Source organism: Balearica regulorum, chromosome 3 (genome assembly GCF_011004875.1).
Source record: "Balearica regulorum gibbericeps isolate bBalReg1 chromosome 3, bBalReg1.pri, whole genome shotgun sequence".
NCBI lineage: Eukaryota > Metazoa > Chordata > Aves > Gruiformes > Gruidae > Balearica > Balearica regulorum.
The window spans coordinates 24,361,618-24,377,340 of record NC_046186.1 but is presented as its reverse complement, the minus strand read 5'-3'; the positions used below and the strand labels follow the sequence as shown (position 1 = coordinate 24,377,340).

At 35.6% G+C, this 15,723-nt stretch overlaps 1 protein-coding gene and 1 long non-coding RNA gene across 2 annotated transcripts in view; one reads left to right on the top strand and one right to left on the bottom strand.

Moving 5' to 3' along the window:
- The window catches only part of LOC142600924 (uncharacterized), a 782,912-nt gene that overhangs the window by 211,810 nt on the left and 555,379 nt on the right, over window positions 1-15,723 (bottom strand). The window lies entirely within an intron of this gene.
- CSMD1 (CUB and Sushi multiple domains 1) overlaps window positions 1-15,723 on the top strand; it is a 1,232,729-nt gene that overhangs the window by 1,086,201 nt on the left and 130,805 nt on the right. The window contains exons 42-43 of the mRNA XM_075747278.1: window positions 3,215-3,403; window positions 15,510-15,687. Coding sequence (XP_075603393.1) covers window positions 3,215-3,403; window positions 15,510-15,687 — 367 coding nt within the window. The remainder of the gene's footprint in view (window positions 1-3,214; window positions 3,404-15,509; window positions 15,688-15,723) is intronic.

Here is a 15,723-nt window from a genome sequence, read left to right as displayed (position 1 = left end):
TTTTACATGTTTTGTTTACCTTACAATAGGAGAAAAGCATATGCATCTCTGAATAAACACTAACTAGAATTTTAAAAGGTAGGCTTTATTTTTTCCATTAATAATCCAAAGAACTTCAAGGGTTGTTGCAAATTAGAGGGACAGAGAGACGTTGATACTATTTCAGGATTTCCTCTTTCACCTGAGCTGTTCCTGTGTTTTCTTCTCATGTAGATCAGGGAGATAAGTTTTTTTTCTGAAATGAATTTTTAGGACTAACTTAAAAAATCAGAGACCATATTAAGCACCTTTAAAATGTAACCTATGTATACTGTATTGCAACAAAATAATGAGTAAGGAAGGATATAGTTTGTGTGTATTCATCTCCTCAAAAGGATGTACAATCAAAGTTTAAAAGTTCCAGTACTTATTGTCATTGTTCCAAAACACTGCCATTGTAACTATTGGGCAATGTGCTGCACCTTGTTGAATAAATCTGTGAGATCCTGTGACCCTCCAGAATAATCTTTCATTGTATTTTTAATATAATTTGCTAAGTAGCTTTTTATATAATGTAATATATTAGTCTTAATCTGTCGTGTACTCTTAAATAATATTTCTAGTACTGTATTTTATATAAAGATGTTGATAATATAATGATGATAATCCTATGATAATAACGATATTATCTGTAGTAGTACTTTATGAATAATGATAACAGGAGTAATAATAGCATTAAAAATTAATAAGCCATTACTAGACATAGCACAAAATTTTAATGAACCATAATTAAGGTAGAATAAAGCTTTTTGTATTTTCTTTCCAGTAGCAATTAATTCTGATTGTTAAGTTTTCATTTTCTTTTCTTATTTTTTTGTTATTTGGAGGAAGGGAAGTCTGATTTATTAGAGGATTTCAGAATATTTCTGGTACCTCTACATCTCTTCAAGCTTTGTAATGTTACAAACACTGGATTCTGGATTCACTGAATGAATTAGGGAAAAGAAGGCAGCTTTCTTAAAATACATCTTCTATTTATTCCATAGCATGACTGTAATCAGCAATGACTTAAAAAGCTCATTACAGTAGCTACTTCAGTGAAGCAATTAATTGCAAACTTCACTTTAAGTAAGCACTTAACACTCCTAAGTTACATGTTTAGCTTAATCTTGCTGAAATGTCTTGTTTAAATAATCTAATTGATAATAATAAGTATACACCTCTAGGATGAACATGTCCATATTGTCATGATTAGCTTAGAAAAAATAACAAAATACTTTTTTTCAAGAATATAAAGTACACTGTCATTACTGCTTTTATTTGGACTTTCTTATCTTCTGACAGAAGTATTTCATAACTGTAAATGGAATGCTTACAGAAAGCAGGGCATTCATTTTCTCAATATTTACTTCTTAAATGACAGATACTTGCTATCTAATCTATGTGAAGTTGTTTGTGAATTATTCTACATAACATTTTTATAAAAATGTCCTTCCTTTTTGCTTCCTGTGGAACTACTTATCATTTAAATATTCTAAGGAAATATATCTTCAATATGGAAATGTAGTTTTAAATCATCTTTATATCTTAGTAAATGCAATTAATGAAAGCTCCCTCAAAATTTTCATCGAACTGTTTTGTATGAATTAAATATGTTTAACTGAATAATATTTTGAGGTCTTTGAAAACATAAACCTCAACATTAAATATGATGAATTATTAATGCAATTTTTTGTATGGAGATATATCTAGAAGGAACTTTTTCCTTGGTAGACTTCTGTCATTTTTCTAGATCTTTCTGATGCTCTCTGACCTTATAGTCTTTCATTAATTCTTTTTTTTTCTTTTTGGTTAGTTTGTGGGGTTTTTTTACATAGTTTAATATACATTAAAAAATCCAATGGATTGTGAAAATCTTGCGTTTCCTAAAATTTTAATGAATTAATGACTTTGTAATACCTTACTACAATACTTACTATAGTGTTTAAATGTGAAAACACATTTAAACAATTGCTGTGATTAGTTATGCACTGATTTATTGTTGAAGTCATTGTACAATTTTATTGATGCAGGTAATGAACAAACTGGAATATTGCCAGTCAAATAAATATAAGGCACTGTAGTAATATATATGCTTATCCTCAATTTGAAATGTTTGTTTAGCTACATAGTGCTCATAGTGCTGCAAAACTCCTTTTTTTGTTGTATTGCAGTTACATCTAGTCCTAGTAGGTGACACAGAGAATGTTATAAACATATACGAATGTTATCAGAAAAAAAGTTGTCAAGTTCTTATGCCACCATTAATCGTATGAGTATACTTGTATATTAATAAAAAATATTTAAATTTTGGAAATTGCACTATGTGGTCACTCAATGGATATGTGCTTTTTATAAATATAGTTTTATTTCAGGCATCATGGACAAATTTATTTTCCTAAATACTTTTACTATGTCTTATTTGAAAGAGTTGCATTGTATCTTATATGTAGGGATAGGAATAAGTTATTTGAAAAATTCTGTGATAATTTTTAATCTTGAACCACCTATTAAATTAGGTCAATTAAATTATTAATATCACTGTGTGCAGCTTTTGGATTCAATGTTGCTGCATTCAGAACAATATTTCAGACTTAGCATATTAAATTAAAACTGAGTATAAATAAAGTTTATGAAAATGTTTGATGTACTCATGAAATTATGTCACTTAGTGACATACTCACTAAGTATATCCATCTTATTTATTAAATAAATTAATTCCGTGTAACTCAGCTTAAAAATGTTATCCTATTATAAAGCTATTACTTGTCAGAACTTAGACACTAGGTGTGCCTAGAAATTTATTTAAAAATAAAGTTGTAATTTATATAATATCCTGATTTGAAGCTTCAGCATCAACTACTAAAACAAAACACAATATTCCATCTTCATGCCCTGCGCTCAATGTTTTCTTGACTTTCCTCTCTAAATTCTTGATGTAGGTGGCAATTCATTCTATTCCAGATTTTGACCTTTCTTATGCTTTGTCTCTAGAGCTAATTTTTACATTCCTTTATCAAGATCTGGATGGTCAAAATGGATGATTTATTTCTTGTTATATGTTAATCACTCTATTACTGGAGTTTGGCATTCCAATATTTACCTATTATGGAATATATTACAGAATTTATATTAATGTTTACTTCCCATGTTGAGTGCTCACTAAGCAATAAAAAGTATTTCTGTTCTCTTCCAGCTTATGAGTTACAGAACTGCCCTGATCCTCCTCCTTTTTTGAATGGTTATATAGTCAACTCCGATTACAGCGTGGGTCAGTCAGTATCATTTGAATGCTATCCCGGATATGTTTTGAGGGGTCAACCTGTTCTCACATGCCAACATGGAATCAACAGGAATTGGAACTATCATTTCCCCAGATGTGAAGGTAACTTTCTGCTGGTACCTTTGCTTCAGAACTCACAATACGTTCTGATTTTTGTTTACTTGTTTGTGCGTGTGTGTGTAATGCAGCTTTTGCTCAAGAACTGCACCTTTATCCCAATCTGTAATGTAAGCAGCTAAAGTCAAAATAGTATATGTTTTTATAAATCATAAATATTTCATGAACCATGTTCCTCAGCAGTGATTTATTGTTCCTATTAATATCTGTCAGTTGTACTGATTATGAGAACTCATGATACTGTCAGAAATTATCTTAAGCTCCATGTGATTTTTTTTTTTTTTTTCTGATTTGGGGGTGAGGGGGGTAGTGCACAATGTAACATATAAAATTTGCCATTGCAAAGTTTTTATTTGGACTTTCCTCTAAAAAATACAAGTGCAGAAACAAAATTTCTTTAGCTGTTTAGAGCCTTTGATAAAGTCTTGTATAGGATATTATGACAAAATTTGGTAGCCATTGTGTAGAACAGAAGTGATGTCATAGATAATCAACTAAGAAGATGTAAAATAGATTGAAATAAATTATTTCCATCATAACAAGAGGCTAATGGTGCTACAGGTTTTCGTTGCAGAATGTATGTTCAGTATATTTGAGGCTGATCTTGAAAGATGGGACAGATCCTTCTCTACACAAACCACCCAATAGCTTTTATGTTAGTGAAACCAGAAAAGACTGTGAGGAATTAAAGGCATAAAAAAAACTGTGAAAGAAGGATCAGTCGTTCTGCTTCAGGACAGACTGCTAGAGGCTAGAAACAAATTTTCCAGTGGAACAGGTTAACATAGTGTTTTCTACTTTGGATTCTTTTATGCATTCTTATTAGACATGGAGAGCTGAATATTGCAAAAGCAAAAACTGCTCCAGAGAAACTCAAGGTTTGCTTCAGCACTGCAATTCCTTGCTTCACAAATGAAGATTTTAGTACTATGAATAATAATTTCAAATTATTTTCTTATTATTTCTGAGGCAGGTACTTGAGAAGCAACGCTTGTATTATTTCTTTATGTTGTCATTTAAACCCAGTGTTACAAGAATCCGTAAAATTTAAGTTCTAGTTCCATAATAGTTAATGCAAATTACCATAAATTGATCAGAAATCTAGTATAATAAATATAGAGAGAAGGTTGAAAGTATTGCATATTCCTTGGAATGCAAAGGGTTTACAAGGAAGAAATAAAGTTTAAAATTAGTTTTCTGGATGAAGGTTTTCACAGATACAAATCTTTGTCCATTTGAGACCTGTTTAAAGCATAAAAACAATTACAAGCCCCCAATTCTTTTATTATTATTATTATTATCTTTTTAAATGTTAATTTAAACCATATTTTATCACATTATTGCATAGACATAGAAGTCTGACAGGCTCCAGGAGTAAAACATAAATGTGCCCTACTCACCAAAGGGAAAAGACAATATCTGGACAGAACATTTGGCTTTGGGAATGAGAAAGGCCATGTCCCCTGACTTCAACAGTTCAGTTAAGAAGTACTACATATTTGAACAAATGAGAATATTGACTTTTGTTTTATTTTCAAATTGAAGAACAGAGTTTTGTTGCCAGGCACTTACACTGTTTTACATTTTTGACAGTATAGAAGTAAAAGTACTACAATGATATTTCCAGTATTGAATGGCATTAGAAAATTTCTAGCATGTGAGACAAAGTGTAAGTTCTGTACAATCAATGGGTACATTTACTGTCAAATGGCTATCAAGATGTGTCTGCTGTCTTCCATTTTTTCTTAGTTTTTAATTTGTGCATCAGAACAGCTGGAAGACACTTTACACATTTTGCAACAATATATATTTGAATTTAAGTAAGAAGGAATGCATGGAAATAATTTAAAACTTTTTTTAACTATTTATCTTTTCAGGAGAAGAATAAGTAAAAAAAAAAAAAAAAAAGAAATAGCAACATAACTGATTCATGTAATTGTTAAATAGTTATATTATTTTAGGAAACTATAGTTGGAATTGTGTTGTGAAACACCTTCTGAGCCTTATGAACTGCATTCATCCACACTGCAATAGGCAATATAGGCTTCTTTTATAAAACTATTCCTCCCAAAGGAATGAGAGTGGAGAGGCATGAGAAAATATAGTTCTTTGTGAGAGTAGGGCTAATGATTTCCTTAGAGACATACAATGTGATAATTCATCTCATGTTTGTCAAAGTGGTTGGTATAATTCATAATGATTTTTTTCTTTTTTTTTTTAATGTGGTTTTTTTTTCCCAACTCTTTTACCACTGGCATGTTTAGATTAAAGATGTGAACCGTCATCTCCCATATCTTTTAACTAAAAGAGTCTGTAACATTCCTTTCAAGTTACATATCTAATTTTACAGAATCATAGAATCATTTAGGTTGGAAAAGACCTTTAAGATCATTGAATCCGACCATAAATCTAACACTGCCAAATCTTGCTCTGAAAGATTCTATTCAGGCCACCTATCTCTTTCTCTTGTTTATTATAGCTAACTTCTGTACTTATTTTAGAGAATTCATTCAGCCTAAAACATGGTCTTAGTACTCCAGTACTTTTTGTACTCTCGTGAGTACTTAGTACTCATGTACTTTTTTCCCCGAGGGTGCTGTCTTTAAGTGCCTCCTGAATTAGATTGTAAATGAAAGGGAGGATTGAAGATTTTGGTTTTGCACTTAAATGTTTTGCAAGTCCTATTCTAGGTATACGAGACCTTATATTGAACGTGATCTGTAGGTCCATGTGATTTTTTAATTAAAAATTGTGGCACTTTACAAAATATTTTTCAATGTATATCACATGAATAAATAAGAAGTAATTAATTTTGAGTTCTAAAAAAAATCAAAGAGGAGGAAATACTAAAGAACATATTTTTATTCAAAGGAGACTGAGTTATGGATTCAACTTTGTCAACATTTTGAAACAAAATACAAGGTTATTCATTATAAAATTGCAGTATAAACAAATATGAAATATTTTTCTTATTAAACATATGGTAAATTTTTACAATATCCTTTAAAGAGTGATATAAAAGTGTAAAGGATGATGACAATATTATTAACATATGTTCTATATACAATACAATGCTAGGGTAAAAAGAACAGTTATAGTTACAAGCAGAATATCGAGTAAGCATAGGGACTATCTCGTCTGGAAATAATGATGCCACTTTCAAAAAAATGTGAGGAAAAAATCTGAAGAGCATATGGAATATATGGAATAATTACTTGATAAAGTAATTTCTGTGCAGTCTTTATATAACCGATATGAATATGACTTGCTCTACTAAATGATAATATTAGTGCATTTTGTCCTTCTAAGTCTTGCCGCCTGATGATACAGGTTTTTAAAACTCATTATGATATTTTCTGCTGGTTAGCTACAATGTGCCATATTATCTCACATAAGAATAGACAAAGAAAATTCTTTAAAGGACATAAAAAGATAAGAGAATATATGTTTTTGCCCTCTTCCCATTAAGGTTGACCTACACTCTTTGCACTCCTATAATAAAGACATTTAAGATACCAAATCCATATTCTCCCTATATCCTTTTAGCTTACTAATTAGAATGAATTTTAACAAACATTAATTTAGGATATGGAATTTGAAATGTTTATCAGTGGGAAAACTGTTTTGCATATATTCTTAGAAATCTAGATTCTTAGATTTCTAGATTTTATAATCTCTGTTCTCTTTGAAACTTATTTTGACACTCACTGGATTTTGTAGTGATTCATTAAATGCTATTGTAGTGTTAGTATTAGACATTTTTCTAGCTATATTTCATTCTTTTTATTACTATTTTTTATTATTAAACTTTTGGCATTTGGGGTAAACCTACTGATATCTTAATAAGATAAACATGGAGCAATTAACTTAACATGATGTTTTACACCATGTGTTTTTGGGATCCTTTTTGTAGTGGTAAATCAGAAATGAGAAGAATAAAGTCTATAAATTAAAGTTAAATTGAGAGGATGAATAAGAAAGGCAACCTCCATGTCATTCACCTTTGCTTTGAGAAGTAATCTTCTATCATCTCCTCACTTGACAAGAAACGGAATCAATTTCACAACTCATTCTGTTTCGTTATCATGGACTGTAATAAAGCTTTTTAAATTTTATTTGGGTTTTTTTATGTCATGAAATTAAAGGCTTTCCTTCATGTTTAATAGGCTGCTTCACCTTTCCCTAATCAAGTAAATGCTGTGTGGGATTTCTCCGGTTTTGGAACATACAGAGAAGTTAATTTCTCTTCCTGAATTAAAGCAACAGAAGAAGCTACCCCAAGCGTCTTTGCTAGCTGGCATTACAGCACTTCAGCATTAACACTTCAGTAGGAACCTTCCAAAGCCTGGGAAATTTGCCAAGCAGAATCTTTAACACTGTTTTTAGAATTCTTTACAAACCTAGGCCTCTAACTTCAAAGTTCAACACTTTTTGGTTTTATATAAATTATACAGCTCTTCCTTTCTGTCTTTCTTCCTTATTCTAGGTTAAGCTTTTTGAGTCAGATGCCTTAGCATGATTTTGGTTTCCTCCACAGCATTTTTGTGGTAATGTATCTGCAGTGACCACTTGTCCCTCTTTTCTCACTAATTAAGCTTTGAATGATATGAGGTCTACATTAGTAGTACAGATTTTTATAGTACAAATTACCATTTTCTATATTTTCTTAGATGAAGTGAGAGTAAAGAAATTGTTCTGTTTGAATTAACATGCAGGAAGAGAAAACAATACTTAGTTTATAATGACATGAAGATACAGTCGTTCTTTTTCTTCTCTGTCCCCCCGGACAGTTTTAATTCAGATTCAGTAGTTTTATTTTCATTTCTTAAATCAAAGAAGACATTTCTCTGTTCTCTGTTACTGCTGTATGTCTGCAATTCAGAATGTACATTTGTCCTGGTTCCTTTGCATGTGAATCCTATCTTCCAAGCCTACCCACAGGCATCTACATTGCACAGCTCCACACAGCTGAGGCCTCAATGCATGTATCTCCATTGTGTGCAGTTGCGTACATTTATAGCTATGATTCCTGACTAAAAAGCAAGTTTCTTAGTGTTTTGGCTGAGCGTGCAGAGTTTTCTCAGTCTCCCAGGTATCACACTACTTGCTTTGTAGCAAATTCATTTCTGTACATTAAAGCTCAGTCTAGCACTGCCAAAAGAATTATTATGACGTATAAATGTTTTTGCAGCAAGGAAAACAAATGGTTATAAGGTCTCTGATCGTTGGAATTTGGCAGTGGGTCTGAGAGGGAAATCAATGGAAGAATTAAATCACTTTTCTAGCTGTGGCTAGTATTCTTAGAAGTTCAAATCAAAACCTTTCTACAGAAGATTGTACATACTTCAGAAAGCTGAGGGAAATAAAAGGTCTAGTAGTGGCTCACAAAATAAAGTTGACACTGCTTCAGAGGACAAGGTTGGGTTGTCTGTGCAGTTGTCCTATGGATATCTGACAATGAATATGTCACCCATAAATAATTAATAAAAAAAAGTTTATGAATATTTATGTGTAAGATGTGGAAAATAGGTTTGTGATTCCAGAATATTGAAGATAGCTGGTATTTCTGTTCCTTTCAAATAATAAAATCATCGTGACAATATCTCTGCTATTGTTATCTTTAGGTGTTCTTGCTTTTCCATTATTGACAAAATATACTGGTAAAAAGCTGGTAAATGATAGTATGGTGGCTAGAAGCTTGCCCTTCTAACTATCTCACTGATATCTGTGTTAGTCTTGTGAAAACAAATCTCGGGGGTTATCTGATCATATGAGAGAAAATGAGTGTGCTTGTAATGTTTAGCAAAACTGCAGGTGCTTGCTAACAGCAGAATGAATTCAAAAACCCCTGCCCTGTCCTAGAAAAAGAGCATTTTGCATATATTTTTTTATACTGAATTGTTAGAAATTTGAAACTTTCTGAGATTTCATGGGCAATTTTTTCTATAATTGTAAGGCTGGTGGTTGCCATCTAGAGCACTGTGGCTAGAACATTAGAACTTCTGTGGTGTATGGCTGTCTAGCACCCACTAGGTCATGCAGTTGTCTATCTTAAGCTACTAAACCAAGCCTCTGGTCTACAGAGTTCTATTCCCATTCAGAAGACAGATTTGTTGACTTTATGCTCTGTGAAGAAAGAATGACATGGTGTTGTGGTTTAACCCGGCAGGCAGCTAAATACCACACAGCCGTTCAGTCACTCCCCCCCAGTGAGATATGTGAGAGAATGGTAAAAAAAAAAAAGAAAAAAAAAAAGATAAAACTCATGGGGTGAGGTAAAGACAGTTTGATAGGAGAGAAAAGGGAGAGGAAGAGAAAAAACAAACAAACAAACAAACAAGTGATGGACAATGCAATTGCTCACCGTCCACTGACTGACACCCAGCCAGTCCCCGAGCAGCAGTCCCAGCAAATTTCCCTCTGTTATACACCAAACATGACATCATATGGTATGGAATATCCCTGTGGCCAGTTTGGGTCAGCTGTCCTGGCTGTGCCCCCTCCCAGCTTTTTGTGCATCTCCAGCCTTCCCAGTTGGTAGAGCATGAGAAGCTGAAAAATCCTTGACTTAATGTAAGCACTACTTAGCAACAACTAAAATATCAGTATGTGTTATCAAAATTATTCTCATACTAAATCCAAACCACAGCACTGTACCAGCTACTAGGAAAAAAAGTAACTCCCAGCCGAGAACAGCACACATGGATAAATTTCTTGTGTCATCAGAATGAAAATGAGCATCCGCAAGTTCATAACTGACATTGTTGTCCTTGAGGTAGATGAGTTTATATGAACTTTCACAATACTGGCTTCTCTGTACCATGAAATGATCCCTATACTCATGAGCCTTTTCATCCCCATATAGATTTCCAGTGCTTCATTCTAGATCATAGTACTTGAAGTCAGCCATCCTTACTTCTCTAAGGCAAACAGTTACATCAAACAGGGCTCGATGTGTGTGTGTGTGTATATATATATATATATATATATATATACTGTGAACAGTTGTGGAAATTCATACAACAAAGGAGTTAGTTATCGACGTGGTGTAGGCCCAGCTGGCAGCTGAGCGCCATGCGGCCACTCGCTCACTCCTTCCCCAGCGGGAGGGGGAGGAGAAGGGAAAAACAATGGCAAAGCCTCGAGGGTTGGGATAAGGGCAGGTTACTGGGACAGCAAGGGAGAGGGAAAACAATCAACAACAGTGCTGATAACAGATGGTAACAATGGGTCAAAGTAGAGAACAATTTACCAAACCAACTACCCACCAGACCAGACACTCAAACCGTCCTGGAACCACGCCAAAACCGCGAGCACACACCCCCCCCCCCCCCTTTTATGGTGAGCATGACATCACATGGTAGGCCAGCTTGGGTCACCTGTCCTGGCTCCTTGTGAAATTAACTCTATCCTTGCCAGAACTAGGACAGTTATCAAACAGATTCTAGTATAGGCATGTTGAACAGAGAGATTCTGCATGTTGAGCGGAATACACACATTCAGAACTGTAGTTTGGCGCTAGAGGACTGTCTGAACAGAGCAAAGATATGCATGTTTTTGGAAGCCATCCCCATTCTAAATCATATTCTCCACTGTGTAGCAGTGATTTGAGATATATTAAAGAGCTTAATCTGTATATGGGAGAAACTTAGATTAATTTCTGCTCACAAGATCATAGTATAAACTTGTCATGTAGTCATGCTCTTAGACTTTCTATTCGGCAATCAGATTGTCCTAATTATATACCATAGCTGTCTTTGCACAACATATATAGCTGTCAATAAATGACTAACTAGGTTTGAACACCTTTGAGTGGATCTTTAAAAATGTTTACTGTCCTTCCATGCACAATGTTGTATCTGGAATTAGGTATGAATGGGCATGGGAGCACATAGCAATGTATTCATGCATTAGTAAATCAGCATGTGGTCTACTGTTAGCATTTGAAAGTTTAGAAGACTTTGTTATATGCTTTTCCATTTCAAAATGGAAATCTGTTTTTCTTCGTACCTATCATTCAAAGTTCAAGATAATAACTTCATTAATTTAGAGTCATTTTTTTATTCAAAGTAAAGCTATTTTTTGTCTTGTGTGAAATATAGCCTGTTGTTTCTGTTTAATTTTCTGTCTCCTGTGATTTTTAAGGATCTTTGGAGAAAGCCCAGTATCAGCTGTGTGTATTGCTTATTCTATTAGAGTTTTGTTATCTGTGACACTTTTTTTTTTTCTGAGACAATTTATTGATCTGTCATGGCTAACAATGATATAAAAGGAATTAGACTATCTGTACTGAGATACAATCAATCTGCATTCTTCACAGAGTATTAGAGAATAATGGAGGCAAAATAAAAAATGTATGCAACCATTGACAACAGTAATAAATCTGTCAAAATGTAATAAACTCCAAATATATGTAAGTATAAAAATTTATCAGAAAAATCTTATATCTTAACTAGAACTTAAAGGATTTTCCACTTGTCATTATGTTAGTGTCAGAAAGTATATTTCAATGTAGTAAGCATACTTGTCAAAGCAGTCTTTTAGCTGTAAACATGGAGTACTGCGGAGAGAACAGACTAGATTTCTGAGACCAGGCAATCTGAGCATGACATAAATGTAGGGCATTAGGGAACAGTAAAAAATGGGCTCAAGTCACATTTTCATCATAGAACCATCAGAGCTGATAGACATTGCCAGCTGCCATTGGCCTGTACATGCAACCGGGAATCAGACAGATAGAACCAACCCTTCATTTTCCTTAGCTTGAACCCTTTGTTGGGCATAAAGGGTTGTAGTTAGGAGAGGATGCTGATCTGTTCTAAGATGAGATGTGCTAAGTGCATCATACTAGCTAGTACTGATATGGATGAAGAAAGTTAAGTGGTTAGGGTGTCTTTAACATGTCCTATAAATCCAGTGATTGTTGAAAGGATTCCTCCAAAAAGGGCTACTTGTCAACTAGCCAGATGATCCTTCTACCCCAATGGTATAGCAGCTTTAAACCATATGGGAAATGTGACATCCTTCTGCATTTCTCAGTCCTTCTTCCTTTTTCCCCTTTCCCTTTTCCCTATTCCCTTTCCCCTTTTCCTTTTCCTTTTCTTATCCATCACTTGTTGAAAGGTGAACAAGAAATGAAGAGAGTCTGAAGGACAGTCATAGGAACCCTGACAATAATATAAGCCTTATGGTAAGAGCTAATGAGAAAAGTTCTAGAGCTAGATGGAGTGCCCACAGTTGATCATGGAATCACAGAATCACAGAATGGTAGGGGTTGGAAGGGACCTCTGGAAACCATCTAGTCCAACCCTTCTGCTAGAGCAGGATCACCTAGAGCATGTTGCACAGGATCATGTCCAGTCAGGTTTTGAATATCTCCAGAGAAGGAGACTCTACAACCTCTCTGGGCAGCCTATTCCAGTGCTCAGTACCCCCAAAATGAAGAAGTTTTTCCTTATGTGCAGATGGAACTGCCTGTGTTCCAGTTTGTGCCCATTGCCCCTTGTCCTGTTACTGGGCACCATTGAAAAGAGTCTGGCCCCATCCTCTTGACACCCGCCCACTTCTCTTCTCCAGACTAAACAGACCCAGCTTTCTCAGCCTTTCCTCATATGAGAGATGCTCCAGTCCCCTCATCATCCTTGTAGCCCTCTGCTGGACTCTCTCCAGTAGTTCCCTGTCTTTCTTGAACTGGGGAGCCCAGAACTGGACACAGTATTCCAGATGTGGCCTCACCAGGACAGAGTACAGGAGGAGGATAACCTCCCTTGACCTACTGGCCACACTCTTTATGCACCCCAGGACACCATTGGCCTTCTTGGCCACAAGGGCACATTGCTGGCTCATGGATAACTTCTTGGACACTGGGACTCTCAGGTCCTCCCCTGCAGAGCTGCTTCCCAGCAGATCAACCCCTAACCTGTACTGGTGCTTGGGGTTATTCCTCCCTAGGTGCAGGACCACACACTTACCTTTGTTGAACTTCATTAGATTCCTCTCCATCCAAATCCCTAGTCTGTCCAGGTCTCACTGAATGGCAGCACAGCCTTCTGGTGTATTGGCCACTCCTCCCAGTTTAGTATCGTCAGCAAACTTGCTGAGGGTACACTCTGTCCCCTCATCCAGTCATTGATGAATATGTTGAACAAGACCGGACCCAGTACTGACCCCTTGGGCACACCACTGGCTACAGGCCTCCAACTAGACTCTGTGCCGCTTATCACAACCCTCTGGGGTCTGCCATTCAGCCAGTTCTCAACCCACCTCATTGTCCACTCATCCAACCCACACTTCCTAAGCTTACCTATGAGGATGTTATTGGAGACAGTGTCAAAAGCCTTACTGGAGTCAAAGTAGATAACATCCACTGTTCTCCCCTCCATCTACCTAGCCTGTCATGCCATCATAGAAGACTATCAGATTGGTCAAACATGATTTCCCCTTAGTGAATCCATCTTGCCCACTCCTGATAACCTCCTTTTCCTCCACATGCTTAGAGATGACATCCAGAATGAGCTGTTTCATCACTTTTCCAGGGATGGAGGTGAGGCTGACTGGCCTGTAGTTTCCTGGGTCTTCTTTCTTGCCCTTTTTGAAGACCGGGGTGACTTTGACTTTGCTCCAGTCCACAGACACCTCTCCTATTCTCCATGACCTTTCAACAATGACGGAGAGTGGCATGGTAATAACATCTGCCAGCTCCCTGAGCACTCGTGGGTGCATCCCATCAGGACCAATGGATTTGTGGATGTCGCATTTGCCTAGATGTTCTCTAACCCAATCATCCTTGATCGAGGGAAGGTCTTCCTTTTGTAAGACTTTCTCTCCTACCTCCAGGGTCTGGGTTTCCTGAGGGCCGGCCTTAGGAGTAAAGATGGAAGCAAAGAAGGCATTCAGTAACTCTGCCTTATGTGTATCCTCCATCACCAGGGCACCCACCTCATTCAGCAGCAGGCCCACATTTTTCCTAGTCTTCCTTTTGCTGCTGATATACTTGAAAAAGCCCCTCTTGTAGTCCTTGACATCCCTTGCCAGATTTCATTCCAAGTGGGCCTTAGCCTTCCTCATAGCATCCCTGCATACTCTGTCAATGTTCCTATATTCCTCCCAAGTGGCCAGTCCCTTTTTCCACATTCTGTAAACTTCCTCTTCCCTTTGAGTTTTCCAGTAGCTCCTTGCTCATCCATGCCAGTCTCCTGCCTCCTTTGCTTGATTTCTTACTCATAGGGATGCACCAATCTTGAGCTAGGAGGAAGTAGTGCTTGAATATTGACCAGCTCTCTTGGACCCCCTTAACTTTTAGAGTCCTAGCCCATGGGATTCTTCCAAGTATGTCTTTGAAGAAGCCAAATTTAGCTCTCCTGAAGTCCAGGGTTGTAATCCTACTTATTGTCCTGCTTCTTCCATGCAGGATCCTGAACTCCATCATTTCATAGAATCATAGAATCATAGAATCATTTTGGTTGGAAAAGACCTTCATCAACCACCTTTCATGGCATTGATTTGCCTACAGATTTCATTCAGCAAGTGTATGCTAATTTGTGTCTCTATCTTCATTTTACTTGTCATAAGTACAATCAACATATAAACTGTAATTGAAGTACTATTAAACATGGCTAAAAATGTCAGAAATAAAGCGTAGTGTTATCTGGGATAATGAATGAAAAATCAGTCTTTTTTTTTTTTTTTTTTCCCCCAGAATTGTGTTCCAGTTCAGTTAGGGTTCAGTTGTATGGAAACATGCAAGCTTTGTTTGGTGTTTATTTCTTTCTTAATCTTGAATGCAAGCAAAAGGTGCCCCTTTTTAAATGTTTGCTAACTTAGTTTCAATAATTCTGTATAAAAGCAGTATTCCCAGTAGATTTTGATGGATTTTAAGAAATAAAATGTGAAAGACATCAGGATAAATTATTTCTTAGAAATATCAATACTTTCTGTCTCTGAGGAGCAACTAATGAAGGAAAAATGCTGTCTTTAAGACTAGATTGTCTTATCCTGTGGAACTTTTAGAATTTGGGAGCATTTTGATATTCCATTTGTAACATGAAAAAGTAATTTTCTTCTACTAATTGTTCATTTGTTTTGTTTTCAGCTCCTTGTGGCTATAATGTAACCGCTCAGAATGGTACAGTTTATTCCCCAGGATTTCCAGATGAATACCCAAATTCCAAGGACTGTACTTGGTTAATTATTGTACCTCCAGGCCATGGGATTTATATCAACTTTACCTTACTCCAGACTGAACCTGTGAATGACTACATTGCAGTTTGGTATGCAATTTTTCAAAACAATTTTTTTTTTTTTTC